At 42.1% G+C, this 22,689-nt stretch overlaps 1 protein-coding gene across 1 annotated transcript; it reads right to left on the bottom strand.

Annotated features, from left to right (window-relative positions):
* Positions 1–9,175: 9,175 nt before the first annotated feature.
* Positions 9,176–17,068, bottom strand: LOC110537142 (serine/threonine-protein kinase SBK2). Its single transcript, XM_036941014.1, has 4 exons — positions 16,636–17,068; positions 13,382–13,526; positions 11,417–11,619; positions 9,176–10,391 (listed from the first exon to the last, which is right to left on the bottom strand). The coding sequence occupies exons 1-4, from the start codon at positions 16,639–16,641 to the stop codon at positions 9,591–9,593; spliced, it is 1,155 nt and encodes a 384-aa protein (XP_036796909.1). The 5' UTR covers positions 16,642–17,068; the 3' UTR covers positions 9,176–9,590.
* Between the last annotated feature and the right edge of the window lie 5,621 nt (positions 17,069–22,689).

Here is a 22,689-nt window from a genome sequence, read left to right as displayed (position 1 = left end):
TATAGATATGTATAGTGAAACTGTTGTTTATTGATATGTATATAGATATGTATAGTGAAACTGTTGTTTATTGATATGTATATAGATATGTATAGTGAAACTGTTGTTTATTGATGTGTTGTTTATTGATGTGTATATAGATATGTATAGTGAAACTGTTGTTTATTGATGTGTATATAGATATGTATAGTGAAACTGTTATTTATTGATGTGTATATAGATATGTATAGTAAAACTGTTGTTTATTGATGTGTTTATAGATATGTATAGTAAAACTGTTGTTTATTGATGTGTTGTTTATTGATGTGTATATAGATATGTATAGTAAAACTGTTGTTTATTGATGTGTATATAGATATGTATAGTGAAACTGTTATTTATTGATGTGTATATAGATATGTATTGTGAAACTGTTATTTATTGATGTGTATATAGATATGTATAGTAAAACTGTTGTTTATTGATGTGTTTATAGATATGTATAGTAAAACTGTTGTTTATTGATGTGTTGTTTATTGATGTGTATATAGATATGTATAGTGAAACTGTTGTTTATTGATGTGTATATAGATATGTATAGTAAAACTGTTGTTTATTGATGTGTACATAGATATGTATAGTGAAACTGTTGTTTATTGATGTGTATATAGATATGTATAGTAAAACTGTTGTTTATTGATGTGTATATAGATATGTATAGTGAAACTGTTGTTTATTGATGTGTATATAGATATGTATAGTGAAACTGTTGTTTATTGATGTGTTTATAGATATGTATAGTGTAATGGTTGTTTATTGATGTGTTGTTTATTGATGTGTATATAGATATGTATAGTGAAACTGTTGTATATTGATGTGTATATAGATATGTATAGTGAAACTGTTGTTTATTGATGTGTTGTTTATTGATGTGTATATAGATATGTATAGTGAAACTGTTGTATATTGATGTGTATATAGATATGTATAGTGAAACTGTTGTTTATTGATGTGTTGTTTATTGATGTGTATATAGATATGTATAGTGAAACTGTTGTATATTGATGTGTATATAGATATGTATAGTGAAACTGTTGTATATTGATGTGTATATAGATATGTATAGTGAAACTGTTGTTTATTGATGTGTATATAGATATGTATAGTGAAACTGTTGTTTATTGATGTGTTGTTTATTGATGTGTATATAGATATGTATAGTGAAACTGTTGTATATTGATGTGTATATAGATATGTATAGTGAAACTGTTGTTTATTGATGTGTTGTTTATTGATGTGTATATAGATATGTATAGTGAAACTGTTGTTTATTGATGTGTTGTTTATTGATGTGTATATAGATATGTATAGTGAAACTGTTGTTTATTGATGTGTATATAGATATGTATAGTGAAACTGTTGTTTATTGATGTGTATATAGATATGTATAGTGAAACTGTTGTTCATTGATGTGTATATAGATATGTATAGTGAAACTGTTGTTTATTGATGTGTATATAGATATGTATAGTGTAATGGTTGTTTATTGATGTGTATATAGATATGTATAGTGAAACTGTTGTTTATCGATGTGTATATAGATATGTATAGTAAAACTGTTGTTTATTGATGTGTTGTTTATTGATGTGTATATAGATATGTATAGTGAAACTGCTGTTTATTGATGTGTATATAGATATGTATAGTAAAACTGTTGTTCATTGATGTGTATATAGATATGTATAGTGAAACTGTTGTTTATTGATGTGTATATAGATATGTATAGTGAAACTGTTGTTTATTGATGTGTTGTTTATTGATGTGCTTGACAGGTCATTCTTGTAAATAAGAATTGGTTCTTAATTGACTTACTTGTATAAATAAAGGTGAAAAAATGTAAACAGTCAAAAAGAAACAAAAATAGCTGTCAAGCCCTGACCATAGAGAGGCATTGTTTCTCTATGGCGTAGTAGGTCAGGGCGTGACTAGGGGGGGGGGATCTAGTATAGTTATTTCTATGTGGGTGCTAATACGGTTCCCAATTAGACGCAGCTGTTTATTGTTGCCTCTGATTGGGGATCATATTTAGGTAGGTTATTTCCCCACCTGCATTTGTGGGATATTATTTTGAGTTTTGTGCATGTGCACCACGTAGTCACGGTTCGTTGCTAGTTTATGTTATTGTTTTGTTTTGCTAAGTTTCACTTTATAACAAATATGTATATAATCAACATCCGCTACGCCTTGGTCCGTCTCTCCTCATGTTCATGACAACAGCTTCTTAGCAAAGAGACATTTCTGGGTGGGGAGCCGACACTGAAAAAGCTGTTATTGGCAGAGAGGTTCGGATTGCACATCAATCAAGATTTTTGTAAATGTGCCAGATAAAGCCATCTAGCTAGTTGTTAACTGGAGAGCCTTGGCAGGTAGATACAAAAAAAAGCATTGTAAACATTTCACATAAAAACTCAACACTTTTAAAACATTCTGAAAGTATTCAGATTCCTTGACTTTTTCCACATTTTGTTACATTACAGGGTTAATCTAAAATGTATTAAATTGTTTTTTCTTCTTCTCATCAATCTACACACAATACCGCAAATTGACAAAGCAAAAAACGTTTTTAAGAAATTCTAAATAATTGAAATATTACATCTACATAAGTATTCAGACCCTTTACTCAGTACTTTGTTGAAGCACATTTGGCAGTGATTACAGCCTCGAGTCTTCTTAGGTATGAGACTACAAGCTTGGCACACCTGTATTTGGGGAGTTTCTCCCATTCTACTCTGCAGATCCTCTCAAACTCAGGTTGGATGGGGAGCGTTGCTGCAAAGCTATTTTCAGGTCTCTCCAGAGATGTTCGATCTGGTTCAAGTCCGGGCTCTGGCTGGGCCACTCAAGAACATTCAAAGACTTGTCCCAAAGCCACTCCTGCATTGTCATGGCTGTGTGCTTAGGGTCGTTGTCCTTTTGGAAGATGAATCTTCACCCTAGTCTGAGGTCCTGAGCGCTCTGGAGCAGGTTTTCATCAGGGATCTGTACAATGCTTCGATCCTGACTAGTCTCCCAGTCTCTGCCGCTGAAAAACATCCCCACAACATGATGCTGCCACCACCATGCTTCACCGTAGGGACGGACCGTACGGACTCCAAAGCGGTCTGTCATGTGCCTTTTACTGAGGAGTGGCTTCCGTCTGGCCACTCTACCATAAAGGTCTGATTGGTAGAGTGCTGTAGAGATGGTTGTCCTTCTGGATGGTTCGCCCATCTCCACAGAAGAACTCTAGAGCTCTGTCAGAGTGACCATCGGGTTCTTGGTCACCTCCCTGATCAAGGCCCTTCTCCTCCGACTGCTCAGTTTGGCCGGGCGGCCAGCTCTAGGAAGAGTCTTGGTGGTTCCAAATTTCCAAATAATTATGAAGGCCACTGTGTTCTTGGGGACCTTTAATGCTGCAGACATTGTTTGGTACCCTTCCCCAGATCTGTGCCTCGATACAATCCTGTCTCGGAGCTCTACGGACAAATCCTTCAACCTCATGGCTTGATATTTGCTTTGACATGCACTGTCAACTGTGCCTTTCCAAATCGTATTTTGCTTTGTAATTAATGGGCAGTGTGTAGATTGCTGTGATTTTTTATTCAATCAATTTTAGACTAAGGCAGTAATGTATCAAAATGTGGAAAAAGTAAAGGAGTCTGAATACTTTCCGAAGGCTCTGTATATGGCGTCGACAGTGTTCCACAGAGATGCTGGCCCATGTTGACTCCAATGCTTCCCACAGTTGTGTCAAGTAGGCTGGATGTCCTTTGGGTGGTAGACCATTCTTGATACACACAGGAAACTATTGATCTTGAAAACCCAGCAGCATTACAGTTCTTGACACACTCAACCCGGTGCGCCTGGCACCTACTACCATCCCCCGTTCAAACGCACTTAAATATTTTGTATTGTCCATTCACCCTCTGAGTGGCACACATACACAATCCATGTCTTAATTGTCTCAAGGCTTAAAAAATCCTTATTTAACCTGTCTCCTCCCCTTCATATACACTGATTAAAGTGGATTTAACAAGCGACATCAATAAGGGATCATCTTTCACCTGGATTCACCTGGTCAGTCTATGTCATGGAAACAGCAGGTGTTCTTAATGTTTTGTACACTTAGTGAATATTATATTTAATGAATTATAAACATTTCAGGAACCAAACATTCTAAATGAATGGGGGAATATGTTGGGATTAACAGTAACTTCACTGATGAATACATATTTCACGGGGCATTGATAAACATTGACAAATTGACACAATTAAATAAATAGTGTGCAAGTATTGGCGGGAGTCAGTGTCAATAATGGAGAGAGACGTGCCTACAGCGTATCTTCACCACACACCCCTCCCCTTATTCTGGTCTCCACATTTTAAATGATGCTCCAGACACGTTCCTCACACATAAGCAGTAACCGCATAAACATTGTCAATGACGTAGGGGCGTTCCCTTCAACTGAAATCATTGGGGTTGAGTATTTCTAACCATCCCCCTTAAACGCACACACTACCCAAACTAATGGACATGTGACAGCAAGGCAGAATGGCTCATTCCAAATGAGCACTGGGTACATGATACATATTGATTAACATGATATGTACATTTGGTGAATGTAGATTGGCGGAGCAAATAAAGGAACATCATAGCAGTTGCCCTGAGGCAGATGAACACTTCCCCCCTAAACACCCGTCCACTAATCTTTTGGCAATGCGGTGGCCACAAACTTCCCCGCGTGGGCTTTTGTTGAAGCAGGTAAGGGAGCATTCTCTCCCGAATGATGCACAGTGGACACTGGGGTTGTCTCCAGACCCCCCCCATCAGTGACACAACTTCCATGCCACACCCAGGAACGTGCCTTGGAAAGAGCACACCCTCTCCCTTCCAGGCTCTGGAGAGAGCTCGGTCATAATCAATTCAGTGGTCATAATCAATTCAGTGTCAGACTTACAACTGGGAACTCTGAAAAATACTAGTTCAAATCATGACGTCAGTGATCTTCAGGTCGGAAAGTCGTAGCTCTAGAAAGAGGACCTAGTTCCCAAGGTGGAATTCCGAGTTGGATGACTGTTCAAATAGATTTTTCCCAGTCTGAGCAGTGGTGTGCCTGGAGAAGTGGGTATTCTCTAATAGTGAAACACAAAAATCTAAACGGCCGCCAGGCGAAGGAAAGGCGCCGTGTGTGAAACATTATATGAGAAACAGTGACATACACTCTGAATGACCTAAAATCAGCCAGGCCAACCCAAGCTGTACCGTGCAGGCTAATAGTAGGTCTACTATTGAAACAGATGAACCAAGTCAGAAATTCACAGGTTTCAGAAGTCACACTAAAAAATTGGATGTTCTAAGTCCATAACAGTGCTTAAACCATATCAGGAGACCTCTTTTGAGGTCTGGGAAAAATCTCAGAAATGTTGATTTTTAGAGTAGTTACCCTTTAATTCAAGTGTGCAGCCACCTAGCATTATTGTTTGTGGTGTTTCTGTAGCACATGAGATGGAATTTGTAAAATGTCCACTGGATTGTCCACTGGCCACTGGATTGATGCAAATAATATCTTGGTATCATTCTGCAGTGGGGTAAAGTACTTAGGTAGTAATACTTGAAAGTACTACTTAAGTAGTTTTTTGGGGCATCTGAGCTAAACGACTACCGCCCCGTAGCACTCACTTTCGTCATCATGAAGTGCTTTGAGAGACTAGTCAAGGACCATATCACCTCCACCCTACCTGACACCCTAGACCCACTCCAATTTGCTTACCGCCCAAATAGGTCCACAGACGATGCAATCTCAACCACACTGCACACTGCCCTAACCCATCTGGACAAGAGGAATACCTATGTGAGAATGCTGTTCATCGACTACAGCTCGGCATTTAACACCAGTGCCCTCCAAGCTCGTCATCAAGCTCGAGACCCTGGGTCTCGACCCCGCCCTGCGCAACTGAGTACTGGACTTCCTGATGGGCCGCCCCCAGGTGGTGAGGGTAGGCAACAACATTTCCACCCCGCTGATCCTCAACACTGGGGCCCCACAAGGGTGCGTTCTGAGCCCTCTCCTGTACTCCCCGTTCACCCACGACTGCGTGGCCACGCACGCCTCCAACTCAATCATCAAGTTTGCGGACGACACAACAGTGGTAGGCTTGATTACCAACAACGACGAGACGGCCTACAGGGAGGAGGTGAGGGCCCTCGGAGTGTGGTGTCAGGAAAATAACCTCACACTCAACGTCAACAAAACTAAGGAGATGATTGTGGACTTCAGGAAACAGCAGAGGGAACACCCCCCTATCCACATCGATGGAACAGTAGTATATGTGTATATATATATGTATATGTATATACTGTACTCTATATCATCTACTGCATCTTTATGTAATACATGTATCACTAGCCACTTTAACTATGCCACTTTGTTTACATACTCATCTCATATGTATATACTGCACTCAATGCCATCTACTGTATCTTGCCTATGCCGCTCTGTACCATCACTCATTCATATATCTTTATGTACATATTCTTTATCCCCTTACACTTGTGTCCATAAGGTAGTAGTTTTGGAATTGTTAGCTAGATTACTTGTTGGTTATTACTGCATTGTCGGAACTAGAAGCACAAGCTTTTCGCTACACTCGCATTAACATCTGCTAACCATGTGTATGTGACAAATAAAATTTGATTTGATTTGATTTGATTTGTACTTTACTGTTTATATTTTTTACAACTTTTATTTTTTTTTCACTACATTCTTAAAGAAAAGTATGTACTTTTTACTCCATACATTTTCCCGGACAAGAAAAAGTACTCGTTACATTTTGAATGCTTCGCAGGACAGGAAAATGGTCCAATTCACACAGTTATCAAGACAGCATCGCTGGTCATGCCTACTGTCTCCGATCTGGCGGATTCACTGAACACAAATGTTTCGTTTGTATATGATGTCTGAGTGTTGAAGCCTCTGGCTATCCATAAATAAATGTTACAAAATTAAAACAAGTTGCCGCCTAGTTTGCTTAATATAAGGAATTTAAAATTATTTATATACTTTTACTTTTGATACTTAAGTATATTTTAGCAATACATTTACTTTTGATACCAAATACTTTCAGACTTTTACTCAAGTAGGATTTTACTGGGTGACTTTCACTTTTACTTGAGTCATTTTCTATTAATAAGGTATCTTTACTTTTACTCAAGTATGACAATTTGGTACTAGTTAACATTTAATCTACCGGAAGACGGTTCGACCTATCATTAGCATCGCTGTCATCATTTCATATTATGACGCATGTCTTATCTTGCTTCAAATTAGCCTATAGCCAAAATCCCACCACAGAAACGTGGAGGCAAGTATTATTATTCTAGCAGCCAAAGGCATTATCCTAATCACAATAGCAACTCATGATTGTTGTTGCATGTTTCAACCCCCCCTCTTTCTAATGGATATTTCCATATCTGTCAATGAAACCGCTTGCGTGTGCGGTGCACATTTTACAACGGTGTTTCCAGCTAAATGCATTTTGGAATATTCACGTGTAGGCCTACTGCCGAGTGTACATGCTTTTGCGGCACAGTCGATAGCGTGCCGGACCTCGGGATCGAAGGTCGAGGGGTCTCGAACCCTACTTTCATAAGTATCAGTGGGATCAGCGCCGCATTCAAAACTGGGAACTCTGGGGGGGGGGGGGGGGGGGGGGGGGACTCAAACTGGGAACTCTGGGGGGGGGGGGGGGGGGGGGGGGGGGAACTCAAACTGGGAAAATCATTTTGAACGGTCATCCAAGTCGGAATTTCAACTCGGGAACTCGAGCCTCTTTTTGGAGCTCCGACCTGAAGATCACTGACGTCATTCCCAGTTGTTTTGAACTGGGAAATGTCGGGATGAAAACCTCACACCATCATAAGGAAGACACCCCTCAGAGCGCCACCCATAGGAACAGCAGAGAACCAGAAAGGTCCGTTAGACCATCAACTTGACCCCGCCCTTATACATCAAAATCAAATATTACATCACGTTACCACAGAGATGAGAAACGTTTTTTTTCCCCGCTTTTTTATGGCAACTCAAAGGAGTCATGCCTCTCTCGATACCTCCTGCTGTACCAGTACCTCCTGCTGTACGAGTACCTCCTGCTGTACCAGTACCTCCTGCTGTACCAGTACCTCCTGTATACAGCCTCTCTCGATACCTCCTGCTGTACCAGTACCTCCTGCTGTACCAGTACCTCCTGTATACAGCCTCTCTCGATACCTCCTGCTGTACCAGTACCTCCTGCTGTACCAGTACCTCCTGTATACAGCCTCTCTCGATACCTCCTGCTGTACCAGTACCTCCTGCTGTACCAGTACCTCCTGTATACAGCCTCTCTTGATACCTCCTGCTGTACCAGTACCTCCTGCTGTACCAGTACCTCCTGTATACAGCCTCTCTCGATACCTCCTGCTGTACCAGTACCTCCTGTATACAGCCTCTCTCGATATCTCCTGCTGTACCAGTACCTCCTGTATACAGCCTCTCTCGATACCTCCTGCTGTACCAGTACCTCCTGTATACAGCCTCTCTCGATACCTCCTGCTGTACCAGTACCTCCTGTATACAGCCTCTCTCGATACCTCCTGCTGTACCAGTACCTCCTGTATACAGCCTCTCTAATGCTATTTTACTGCTGATTTTTAATGATTTGTTATTTGTATTTTTTCATGATCTATTTTTTTACTTAAACTTAATTTTCTTAAGGGCTTGTAAGTAAGCATTTCACTGTAAGGTCTACACCTGTTGTATTAGACACATAAAATAGGATTTTATTTGATTTAACCGCCCCAACAGCTTAACATAGCCCTATACACACACCGCGGCGCATTCTGTCTATTGTGCTGACACAACGCAGCTGAGATATATATTGTTTTACGTCAACCTGTCACTCAGTCATTGTAATTATTTTGCTATTTTTATATAGTGACATAAAACTAAAACTGAGGGGGCTAAAGTTTGAACTGAGGGGACAGAGCCCCCAGGTACACTTGTGGATAACCTAGTTTTGCTGATTTTTCACAAAATCCCTAGGTTTGTATATTGGAAATGTATTTTTAAAGAATACAAGGAAAAGTGTATTAGACAAACATAGAGAAGCAAGACATGTATATAAATACAAACTGGTTTATTCAGATATTTTTACAACATAAAGTGTCATAGAGTGATCATTATAATACTGCCTGTGTGTTGAAGGAGAACTAATTCATGTATTCTCTTAAGAGGCTAGCTGCCCCTAAGCCCACATGCACACTCACGATCATGTTCAAGCACGCACATACACAGGCAGGTATGGCACATGCACGCTCACACACACATATAATATTAAGTTGCATTACACTGTAGAGAACTATTACAAGGTAAAACATACAGCAATATCAAAATACAGTTGTCTCAATTCTATCAATACAGAGTAAGAAATGTTCAGAAAAATATTCAGAATATCAACCTCTATAAAGCAAATATTGTCTTCCAAAATGTACAGTACATCTTAAAAATTCTCGAACCTGTCTAGTATGAAACACTTTATCTCTCCCCTCTTCCCTCCCTCTCCCTCCCTTCCTCCACCGTTCCTGCCTCTCTTATTTTCCTGGCCTCCTTCTCTACCTCCTCTGCTTTCCTCTTCTCCTCTCTCTCTGTCTCAATCAACCAGGGCCCACCCAGGTAGCTGAGGATCTCATCAGGGCCTCCTCGAAGACTGGGCCGTGGGTTAAGCAGCTCCCTGAAAAGAGACATCACCAGTGGGCTGAAGCCTTCAAACTGTGGGGCCATAGGGTTCAACTTCTGATTCTTCTCCAGGCTCAGGATATTGTCCTTTTCACTTTCACCTTCGCACCAAATTACTTCCTTTTCCCCTCTCAGCCTCTCGCTCCTTTCCTCCCTCTCCGTCTCGCGGTCGTACCACTCCTTGTACCTCCGGTAGGCGGGGTCATCGTGGGTTGTCTCTTCCCAGGGAAAGCATCCCGTCAGCAGGCAGTAGACCAGCACGCCCAGGGCCCAGCTGTCTATAGTGGTCTCCACTGTGATCCAAATGTTCTCCTCCTCCTCTCCATCCTCCTCTCTCTGCTCCCTCACTTTCTCGGATTCTTTGGCCTGCTCCACCTCAGGCGTGCAGAAGGGCGAGTCGTACCAGACGGCGCGGACGGTGCAGCCAGTGGGGCGGGCCAGGCCGAAGTCACCCAGTTTGACCCAGCGACAGGCACGGTCACACAGGAAGATGTTCTCTGGTTTGATGTCCCGGTGGACGAAGCCCATGGAGTGGAGGTATGAGACGGCACCACTCAGCTGAGACATCACCCTCTGGACACACTCTTCATCTACACCCACCTGGAGACAGAGAGAGAGATAGAGGGAGAAAGAGAAACAACAATATACTGTATTTCATTGTTTCATAAATGGTATGGCCTGGATTCTTTTTGGGTCCTAGTTTAACGTAGGCGGCTGCTAGGTTTAGTTTAGTAGTTATGTCACACAAAAAGCTTTATGTGGGTCACGATGCAAAAATGTTTGGGAACCACTGTTCTATCACGTTGTCCTCGTCCCACCCATAGATGCTAAAAGGATCGGAGACAGCAAACACCTTGTAATTTTTCACATTTACAAGTTAGACATTTAGCAGACGCTCTTCTCCAGCGCAACTTACAATTAGTGCATTCATCTGAAGATATCTAGGTCAGACAACAATACATCACAATTGTATCAAGGAAATTATCCCTCAACAAAGCATTTACCAGCAAAGTCAGTGCTAGGGTGAAAAGAGGTGGGGGGAGGGGGCACCGTGAGAGTTATTTAAGATACTCTTCAAAGAGGTAAAATGGGCATGACAATAGGGTAAAAGTTGTTCCACCATTGGGATGCCAGGACAGAGAAGAGCTTTGACAGGACCTGCCCTCCTGTAGGGGTGGGAGGCCCAAGAGACCAGAGGTGGCAGAACGAAGTGCTCAGGTTGGGATGTAGGGTTTGAACATAGCCTGAAGGTAAGGAGGTGCAGTTCCCCTTGCTGCTCTGTCGGCAAGCACCAGGGTCTTGAAGAGGATGCAAGCTTATCATCCACTGTAGGTTACTGGCATAGACCGACACAAACAAAGAGTTACTAGATGGGACGAGGTGGAGGCCACTGGAGAGATTCCATTGAAGTCTTTATCATGTACTCACTGACAGAGGAAGAGGGCAACTGGGACCAGGTCAATATGGAACAGTAGAGGTGTTGGCAGACAGAGGTCAGACCTCGGAGGAATTACAATACTGGGTCTGTGTTGTGCACTTAGGTTTAGTGCTTTGACATTGAAATGAAACACCTCTTATGTATGACTGACTCAGAGATTGTAAACAGATGTATGATTCTAACTGACCTCTGACACGATGACACTGTAGAGGTCTCCATAGAGACCAGCCTGCTGGGCGAAGACATAGTAGCAGGGGGTGGAGAAGAAGATACCCAGGGCCCGGGTGAGAGAGGGATGAGTGCAATAAGAAAGGGAGAGGTTGTATTCACGCAGGAAAGAGAAGAGGGATGTGGACTGGCGGGGGAAGAACTTCAGAGCCATGGGAGTGCCTGATGGAGAGGAGGAGAGGCCCCAGAAATTATTTAGACATTAAAATCAAGTCAAATACTGCACCAAAACATCAATAGATCAATTATAGAGTAAATCATGTTGTCATCACTGTGACCACATTGATAATATAAAAACATCCTGTCAGATTCCATATAGCCCCGGGGATGTCTCATTACATTACTTCCCTATTCCCTGGGGTTTAGATAGAGGAAATCCAATGACTGTTTATGAATGGACAAAGCCATCGATCACGTGACAAAGTTATTTATTTACACAAAGATTCACCACAAAGATTGACAATTTTCCATTCACAATCATGGGGATCCCATTTTTTGCTAACAATGCCTGCAGTAACACAGTCGGCCTTGAACTTCTGTGGTTTCCGGGTTTTGGAGTAACTGATTAAAAAAAAACTAAATAAGAAATGATATTGCCTGCAAAAATATTGTAATCAGATTACAGATATTTTGAAAAACTAGATGATTACTTCTTGGATTACTTTTCAATTCAGGAAGGATGCTTGCGAAAAAATACATTATGACACCTTTCTGTTTTGTCAATGACATTCAATTCAGCATTTAAAAAGGCATAAGTTTAAGTTTGTTCCATCTAAGTGAGTCTGACCACAAGTGATGACACACCAAATACGATTGATGGATAGTTTTTGTCTTCTTTTAGTGCCTCTTTAGGGGAAAGTAATCAGATTACTGAGTTTGAGTAATCCAAAAGTTACTGATTACAATTTTGGACAGGTAACTAGTAACTGTTACGTATGACATTTAGAAAGTAATCCACCCGACCCTGCGTGGCTTCAATGAGAAGGGGCAGTCATTCTCCCCTGAGGAAACCCCACAGCAACTCTATCCCCAAGAATGTAGTAAAGCAGCAACACTCATGCTAACGGTTGAGTTGACACTATTTAAAGACACCTCTACCCTCACGTTGGACAAATAACCACTCACTGTTCACGTGTTTTATCCTCTGAACTGTAACCCCAGACCCCTTCAGACCCATATTTCACGAGAACAAATCAAATTTTATTAGTCACATGCGCTGAATACAACAGGTATAGTGACCTTATAGAGAGACCTTACAGTGAAATGCTTACTTACGAGCCCCTAACCAACAGTGCAGTTTTAAAAAATATGATAAGAATAAGAGATACAATTAACAAGTAATTAAAGAGCAGCAGTAAAAAATAACAATATATACAGGGGGGTGCCGGTACAGAGTCATTGTGTGGGGGCACCGGTTAGTTGAGGTAGTATGCAAATAGTATTTTATAGTCTGGGTGGCCAAATAGTCTGGGTGGCCATTTGATTAGATGTTCAGCAGTCTTATGGCTTGGGGGTAGAAGCTGTTTAGAAGCCGCTTGGACCTAGACTTGGTGCTCCGGTACCGCTTGCCGTGCGGTAGCAGAGAGATCAGTTTATGACTAGGGAGGCTGGAGTCTTTGACCATTTACAGGTGTGTTGTGGACACTAACAAGTTTAATGTTTTATTAGCTGTCTGGACGGGATACACATGGTTTATACCGTCCAGCTAAATGCTTACTGCCAGGTTCATTCTCGACAATTCAACAACAATAAGAAATTATAAAAGATAAGAATACGAACATAAAGTAAATGGCTCAGTAGAATAGAATAAATGTTTTAGCATAAGTATAATATCGGAAGGCATCATTTATAACGCCTGCCCACCCCATAACTCTCCAGGACCAGGGTCAGGGAACACCACAATGACCTCTGGTGCTTTACTGACCTCTCTTCTTGTGGACGGCCAGCATGACCTTGCCGTAGGATCCCTCTCCCAGCAGCTTGACCATCTGGAAGTGGTTGGAGGTCTCCAGAGTGGACATGGACTGGGCTGAGAGGAAACATAGCTCGTCCAGTTCCTGAGCTGCAGCCTGACAGAGAAAACAAGGAAACATGGTCAAATAGGGGGAACATTTTTCTAAGGAGTTGATGTTTCATTGCCAATGTCTTGTTACTCTAGCAGGAATTGACTAGGTTTATAAGCTACCGCGTTGCATGGTGAATAACCAACCAACACTGAAAATGGTCAACGGGGAGTGGGAATAAATACTAAGCACTTTATGACATATGCAATATAAATACATTTTAATTTATCAATTGAATGATTGATTGATTGATCAACTTGCTGATACATGCATGCTTGGGTGGATATGGTTCAGTGTCACCATAAGATGTACTGTTACAGGATGTCAGGCGACCTCAGGGATTACCATAAGATGTACTGTTACAGGATGTCAGGCGACCTCAGGGATTACCATAAAATGTACTGTTACAGGATGTCAGGCGACCTCAGGGATTACCATAAAATGTACTGTTACAGGATGTCAGGCGACCTCAGGGATTACCATAAAATGTGAGAAAATTATGAGATGAGAGGTTGGATGAATGTCACATTGGAGCAGCCAGAACATGCTGTATGTACATTTCTACTGTCCCCTCAGTCCCCTGTGTCTATCATATCATCAGTATGACCCCATATATACATCTGCTGACCTCGTTAAAACAGGATCCCACCCCGCCTAAAGTAACACGCCAGCAAATGAGTCAGGGATGTAAAGACTGTTTGTGTAACACAGTGGATGAAGCTATAATAACACCAAGAATTATCAGACCAAGGTGCAGCATGATCTGGTTTACACATGTTTATTAACTGAAAATGCACAAAAACAATAAAGAATGAACAAAATGTGAAGACAATGGTGTGCTCACAGGCAACACATAAACAATATCCCACAAAACACAGTAGGGAAATGGCTGCCTAAATATGTTCCCCAATCAGAGACAACGATAAACAGCTGCCTCTGATTGGGAACCATACCAGGCCAACATAGAAACAAACAACCTAGATTACCCACCCTAGTCACACCCCGACCTAACCAAAATAGAGAATAAAAAGTATCTCTATGGTCAGGGCGTGACAGCTCGACCTTGCACATATATTTGTTGCATAATAGAGCATCAAAATGTCAAATAGGGGGTGCTTACAAGTGTACAGTGTGAAATGGAAATGTGTTATTTGCATATCCCACTCCCCCCCAGAGAGTGGGATTACAGCCAGGCATCAGCCGTTATTGACGGTGACCCTGGAGTAATTGTTTCGACAGATTTTCCACCTAGTCGGATCGGGGATTTGAACTAGCAACCTTTCGTTTACGGCCCACAGCTCTAACTTCTGTAATTACTTGAGTTGGGAGTAACATACTTTTGGATGTAACTGACAAAAGACTTGATTTGCATTGGCAAAGGTCAGGAGTTTGCACCTGTTACATTACAGAGTGAAATAAAGACAATACGGTCTTAGGAACAAATGTAAAAAAAACAGCAGTTACATGTTTTAACTTTCAGCTGCAGAATCTTCCATCTGATGAAACGCTCAGTAAATCTATCGGCGAGTTGGCTTTGAGTAAGTGGAGTTTTATTTTAGTGGACTATCTGAACTATCTGTGTCTTGTCACACAACAACGCCAAACATTTGATATGAAGCCAAGAATACGCCAGCAGGGTCCAACCAGTCTGAATATGCTGCTGTTGGGCACGCTGGAGAAAATATAAAATACATTTCTAACATAAATGACAAACTCTATTTCTTGAATTGCACTGTTGGTTAAGGGCTTGTAAGTAAGCATTTCACGGTAAGGTCTGTACTGGTACCCCCTGTATACAGTCTCGCTATTGTTATTTTACTGCTGCTCTTTAATTAATTACTTGTTACTTTTATCTCTTATTCTTATCCATATTTTTTTTAACTGCATTGTTGGTTAGGGGCTCGTAAGTAAGCATTTCACTGTAACGTCTACACCTGTTGTATTTGGCGCATGTGACAAATAACATTTGATTTGATAGGCTACATTGGGTCAAAGGTCATTATTTCCCTCAGCCCAATTTCATATGAAAGCACTGAAAATATGAACTCCTTTGGATCACAATCAGGAATGGTATCATTTCCATGTCAATTCAGAGAATGAATTGAAATGTGCCTATCTTCAATGAGGACTTTTCAATTGATTGATTGAATTCACTCTTAATTTAAATGAAATTGACCCCCGGCTAGCACTGATCACTATGTCCAATGACGTTTCCCAATTGACACCAATTGCGTAACTTGTTGCTGCAACAGGTGGAAGACAGTTGCCCCAGACTCACCCACCTGACATTCACTGTGTCCTTGTAACCTGAGGTGATTATGAATTAATCCCTTATTGGTCAATGAATCCCCCTGTCGATAAGAGCTAGCTGTAATTGAAATATTGGCCTCTATGACAGTATTATGAGCTGTCGGAAGACTAACGCTATTAACAGATTTAAAGACAAGAAAAAACAGTAAAGATATAAACATTGGAAGCTGAAAAGCCTCTCTACTATGTGCTCCTTTCTGGACCCGTGGCCGTGGTAACCACTGACACCCCCAACTGAACACCCCCGTATGAAGACATGTCTATATGACAACGTCACTTCACTATGCAGATACTAGTGTCAGAGTGATGTTACTGTATTTACAGACCCATAAACATTATACCATTGTCCATAGAATGTGACCCCCGAAACAAACGGAGTCCAATGCAACATCTGACAGCAGGCTAAATCAAATCAAATCAAAAGCAAATCAAAGTTTATTGGTTGCGTAAAGCGTTCAGCAGATGCTATAGTGGGTGCAGTGAAAGGCTTGACTTACTAGCTGCTAACGATGCAGTAAAAATGTCAAACAATACACAAATCATGAATCTACTTGTAAAAACAGTGGTTCTATGTTTATATGACTATAGTGCAATGTCATATCAGCCTCCTGTCGATGTAGTGGGGCGAGGAAGACATTGGCTGTATAAAAAAAATCCCATAGTTGTCTTTGTGTATTTATGACTATTTTGCGATGGAATTTCTCTGCAGTTGGTATAGTGGAAATTAAAATATATGACACCGCCACTTTTCATACAATTTGCATAAGGACAATAGTAGCTGAATTTTAAAGAAACGTCCACTTACTGTCATTGTAGAGTTTTCTCAAGTGGGAACGTCTGTCTCTGTTCAGCTTGTCTGGGTCCTCGTCAGCATCGACATAGACTTCAACAACTTCCTGACCCTTTGTAGGTCTGCTGTTGGTCTGCTGCTGTTCTGTTCCTAACTATTGTCTTTCACTGGTGATCTACTCTTTAGGAGATCTGTATCGGAGCACAAGTGGCTGTTATTGTTACTTTGTCTCTGCAGGTCCATGCGCTGGTAGTTTTTATAGCAGACACTGAGGTATATCTACCTTCCTATCCCTCGGGACCTTGGTACTTACCTTGTCTCTCTCCCTGAGAGACCACCACTTCACTCACTCTCTGTCTCCTCCCCTCTCTCTATCCCCCTCCTCCCTCTCTCCTGCTCTCCCCTCCTACCTCCCTCCCTCTCTCTGTCCCTAACACACACTCTCTCACTCAATCTAAGTTCCCCCACTTGTTTTTCCAGCAAATATGCATGTACCATAGTTGTAAGGTATTCCAACCCTCTCCCTCTCCCCACGTGTCCTTAGCCCCCTCCCTCTCAATGTCAGTGTTAATGTTGAAATGTGCCCATTCTGTCAGTCTGTCTGTCTACATTAGCCCTGTAACCCATTCATTGTGCTCTCTGTCTCTCTCTCTCTCTCTCTCTCTCTCTCTCTCTCTCTCTCTCTCTCTCTCTCTCTCTCTCTCTCATACACAACCACCCCTCCCCATACTCTGTTCTCCTCTCTGTCTTTCTCGCCCTCTCACTCAGTCTTACTCCGTGAATTCCTTCCACAGTGTTTGGATTCCGTATCTAATCAACAGACGTGGTGGATTAGGACAGTCTGATTGAGCTAACAAGCTGTTTCCACCATCACTGTATCTGATGGAGTTTAGCTTCCAATGACTTCTCCTGCCAATCTGCATGTTGTATTAAATCCCTATTACTCAACATATCTCTGCTCTCTGGTCTCTCCCTCACTCTCTCTCCTTCTCCCTCTCTCTCCCTCTCTCTCCCTCTCTCCTTCTTTATCTCACACACATTCACTCTCGTCTCTCCCTCTCTCTCCCTCTCTCCTTCTCTGTCTCACACACATGCACTCTCTCTCTCCTTCTCTCACACATACACTCTCGTCTCTCCCTCTCTCTCCCTCTCTCCTTCTCTCACACACATACACTCTCGTCTCTCCCTCACTCTCACTCTCTCTCCTTCTCTCACACACATACACTCTCGTCTCTCTCCTTCTCTCTCACATACATGCACTCACTCTCTCTCCTTCTCTCTCACACACATGCACTCTCTCGTCTCTCCCTCACTCTTACTATCTCACACACACATACACTCTCTTGTCTATCCCTCACTCTCTCTCTCACACACATACACGATCGTCTCTCATTCACTCTCACTCTCTCTCCTTCTCTCTCACACACATACACTCTCTCGTCTCTCCCTCTCCCTCACTCTCACTCTCTCTCCTTCTCTCACACACATACACTCTCGTCTCTCCCTCACTCTCACTCTCTTTCCTTCTCTATCTCACACACATACACTCTCTCGTCTCTCCCTCACTCTCACTCTCTCCCCTTCTCTGTCTCACACACATACACTCTCTCGTCTCTCCCTCACTCTCACTCTCTCTCCTTCTCTGTCTCACACACATACACTCTCGTCTCTCCCTCACTCTCACTCTCTCTCCTTCTCTATCTCACACACACACAGTCTCTCGTCTCTCCCTCACTCTCTCTCCCTCTCCTTTCTCTCACACAAAACACTCTCTCTCTTTCTGCCTCCTGCTCTCTCAAGCAGTGAAGTGAAATCAAGTGTTGTGCATAAACATACATTTTTAAAACCCATGTCCTCTGAACTCTTAGTCAGCCTCAAAGTTTAGAAAAGCCTAATGCATTAGTCATCTATTTTTCATCATACAAAACATATATTTTTGGTATGCTCTCAAAGCTACGTTTCTGGCTTTCCCCTTTCTCCCTACTTCTCTTCCTCTCCCCTCCACCTTTCTCGCTCTTTACCTCCCTCCCTCCCTCCCTCCCTCCCTCCCTCCCTCCCTCCCTCCCTCCCTCCCTCCCTCCCTCCCTCCCTCCCTCTAGTCCAAACTGTATTATGTCCCATCATCTGTGAGTGACAAAGCTAACAGCTGAAACTTTACCTTACCAAACAGCTTAATACCACAGTGCCGTCAACATGTCAACTCCTTTTCCCTGCTTAGTGCCAATGAACTGGGACCTCTTCTACATCTCTCTCCCCCGACACCCTCCTTCTCTTTCTATCTACTCAGATTTCCCCTGATACTACATACTACTGTACTATTATTGCTGAGGGCTCTCGCTCTCTGTGTGTTGTGTAACTAAAACACAGGCTGTTATAGCAACCACCCGTATACACTCAGGTTACTACAGCTGCTGGGTGGCCTGACGGGCGGGGGCGCGCAGGGGGGGGGGGGGGGGGGGGGGGGGGGGCGACGACCTGGTCCGCTCTGTGGGCTCCCCATGCCCCTGCTGTGACAACCTGCCACCACTCCACCAGGAACATGTCTCATCACTACCTATCACTACCCAGCCTACTCTGCTTAAATTCTTTTAATTTCACACACACACACACACACACACACACACACACGCACGCACACGCACACGCACGCCACATATACTGTACATACACATGCGTATACACTTGTACGCACACACGCTCATACACACACCAGCATGCAGAAACGTACGCTCGCATACACACACTCGCTCCTGCCATTCACAAAACATTGTTGCTGACAGAGACAGACAAACGACATAGTGTACCTTTCTGCTCCTAAATGACTACAGATAGCACAGATAGTACAGATAGCACAGATAGTACAGATAGCCTTTTTGCAGTTTTTTCTGATTGCTTTGGCACTATCTTTGAAACTATAGGCTATTTTTGCAAAACTCTACACACTAACCACAAAACCTTACACCAAACCAGCAAAACATTATACAACTCTTGCAAAGGCAAACAATTCTTGCAAAACTCTTCAAAAGCTTTAAAAAAATGTGTGTTTATGCGTAAATTCAGGACACACAAACCATCATTTGAATAAGCAGGCGAAGAACCAACTAGGCACTGATAGTATGAATGAAAAACACTTGTGGCTTTTGCTTTTTCTGTGTGCTGGGCATAGCAGTTTGCAATAAAGTTTTGTCATAGCTGTAGTAAACACACATGCACACAGGTGTCCAAATTTGTAAAGTATGGCTGTGTATTGCGAACATAACACACTATCAAACCAAAGAGGAAAATCATTTTCATTATTTTTCTCAAAATGTTCTAACACTCCTCAAACAACAAAAGCGCAGTAGAAGAAAACAAAAACATTTGTTCCAGAAAAAAAAGAACAGAACAAAATGAAGTTACTGTCAAGTTCTGACCTTAGTTCTTTTATTATGTATTTTTTTTAATATGGTCAGGGCGTGAGTTGGGTGGGTTGTCTATGTTCCTTTTTCTATGTTGTGTTTTGCTTTTGGCCTGGTATGGTTCTCAATCAGAGGCAGGTGTCGTTAGTTGTCTCTGATTGAGAATCATACTTAGGTAGCTTTTTTTCACCTGTGTTTCGTGGGTGATTATTTTCTGTTCTGTGTTTTGTATTTCACCGTTCAGGACTGTTTCATTTTCGTTCTCGTTGTTTTTGTTTTGTGTTCATATAATAAATACAATATGGACACTTACCACGCTGCGCATTGGTCCTCCGATCCTTCTTACTACACCTCCTCAGAAGAGGACGACGAGAATCGTTACAGCTACATCTCACCTTCTTTGTGGGTCTGGCCATAAGACTTCATCCACATCACATGTGATGTTGTCTTGAGTTAGGCAGCGTGGAAAGTATGGCCTGGAGGGCCATATCCAGGCCTGGCATGACCCCTGACCCATGTCTCCACAAGCCTCCTCTGTTGCCTGTAGAAGGGGTGTGCGTTGGTGGGGCTGGTGATCATACACCTTCCAACGCCATGCAGAGAAGAATTCTTCAATAGGAATCAAGAACGGAGAGTATGGGGGAGATTGAGTGCGATGAAAAGTGGGTGACCTGTGAACCAATTGCGGACCACAGCAGCCCGGTGGAAACTAACATTGTCCCAGATGATAACGTACCTGGGCTGCTCTGGACCCTGGTTATTTGGGATTACTCTGTTGTGGTGGGTGTCCAGAAATGTGATAATGTGTGCAGTGTTGTATGGGCCTAGGATTGCATGATGGTGAAGGACTACTTTTTGACTAATAGCCACACACATTGTTATGTTGCCATCACGTTGTCCCGGGACGTTGATGATGGCACGGTGTCCGATGATATTTCCTTGTTTTTGCAAGGTTGAAACCTGCCTTGTCCACATCTGTATGTTAGCTCATTTTGCACTGCATCTACTTCTAGCTCCATGACTCTCTTAACTCTTAAAGACAAGACAAAACAATGTAGCACAGTAGGAAAAGACAGGGATCAGTCAATATGATGTAGCACCATACACTTCCAGATCCAGTACCAATGATCGGATAGTAAAGCTTACCTGCACATATTCATATCTCAGTTGTTTTACACAGTCTGAGTTTCTTTCGAAAGGGACCTTGTACAGCTGCCTCATCCTAACTCTATTGCGTTTCAGTAGACGAGACAGTGCAGAGAGACTCACTCTGTTGACGTTGTGGAATATGGTGTTATCTGACATTATGTGGTCCTGCAGTTCTCTGAGTCTGCATTTATTTCCAATGACCATATTTACTGCTCCTGCTCTGGGGTGAACAGTCCACCTCTTCCACCAGATACTGGTTTTCTTGCAGCTCTGTTAAAACATTTGAATGGTTTTAGTGAGATATCCTTCTCACTATGAAAGTTCAGTACATATTACTGTACCAGTAAGACTACAGCACTTACAGTTACTTACCGGTTCTCATTTTGAAATATCCGGATGATACCTGCAACAGTATAGTGGCTCAGATTTGGTTGAACCCGTTGCCCAGCCTCCCTCATGCTCATCCCATGGTTAACAACATGGTCAACCACAGTCACTCTGATTTCATCTGTAATTGTGTTCCTGACTCCCCTTCTTCTTCCTCTTCCTTTTCCCTGTCCTCTCCTTCTCTCCCATCCTACATCACATCTTCCTTCTCCTCCTCTTACTTCTTCACCTCCTCGTCCTCCTCGTTCTCCTCTTCCTCCTCCTCGTCCTCCTCTAGTTCTCACCCCTCTTACTCTCTGTCAATATTGACCTCCATTGTTGTCCAAACCAAATGTTTACCTGTGGCCTAATTATAGTGCTCAAGCTCTGATTTGTAAGTGAACTCATTATCTAAAAGTGTTTTCACAGTGTCAATGTGGAAAGGCAATTATTAACAAAATAGTGTAGCAATGTAGAGACCAATATTTACAGTTTTGCTAGAAGTGTGTTATTAAATTGCAAATTGAGTGTAAAGCAGTGAGTTGTCTTTACAGTGTTGCAAAAAGTGTGTTGTAAAATTACAAACTGAGGGTAAAGCAGTTTGGCACACTTGGTAAGTACATTGCCTACAAGTGTTAATGGTTTCAGAGAATGTGCTTCAAGAATCATTGTTAGTGTTTAAGCATTCAGAATAAACTGAAATACGTGTAATGACAGCATTGTGGTACCTGTATAACAGGTTCATCTGTCCCCTGTCCTTCTGCAATTCTTGCTAGTGGCAGAATAATAACTATTTTATGTTTGCACTTAATACATTTTGCATTAAAAGGAATGGTTAGCATTTTTATATATTGTGACCGAACTTGTTTTAACTATCATAAGATCCATCAAATAATGTCAAATAAAATCTCCCTAACACAGTCCAATCTTAGAGCATGACCCAAGGGCAACCTACCATCACTACCCCGACCCACCTTTCAAGAAACACTAATAAGGAACTTACATTGCAACTCTTGCATAAACTATATGTCTTTGAAACACCAAAGCATATTTGTGTGTTTTCCTATGTGCCTGTCTGATCAGTGCTGGACCCACACCCTCTCAAGTGTCCCCAGCAATCCTGACAGAGCATAGGGGGAGAGACACAGAGAGAGAG

Source organism: Oncorhynchus mykiss, chromosome 2 (assembly GCF_013265735.2).
Source record: "Oncorhynchus mykiss isolate Arlee chromosome 2, USDA_OmykA_1.1, whole genome shotgun sequence".
Lineage (NCBI taxonomy): Eukaryota > Metazoa > Chordata > Actinopteri > Salmoniformes > Salmonidae > Oncorhynchus > Oncorhynchus mykiss.
This window is presented reverse-complemented; position numbering and strand designations above follow the sequence as displayed.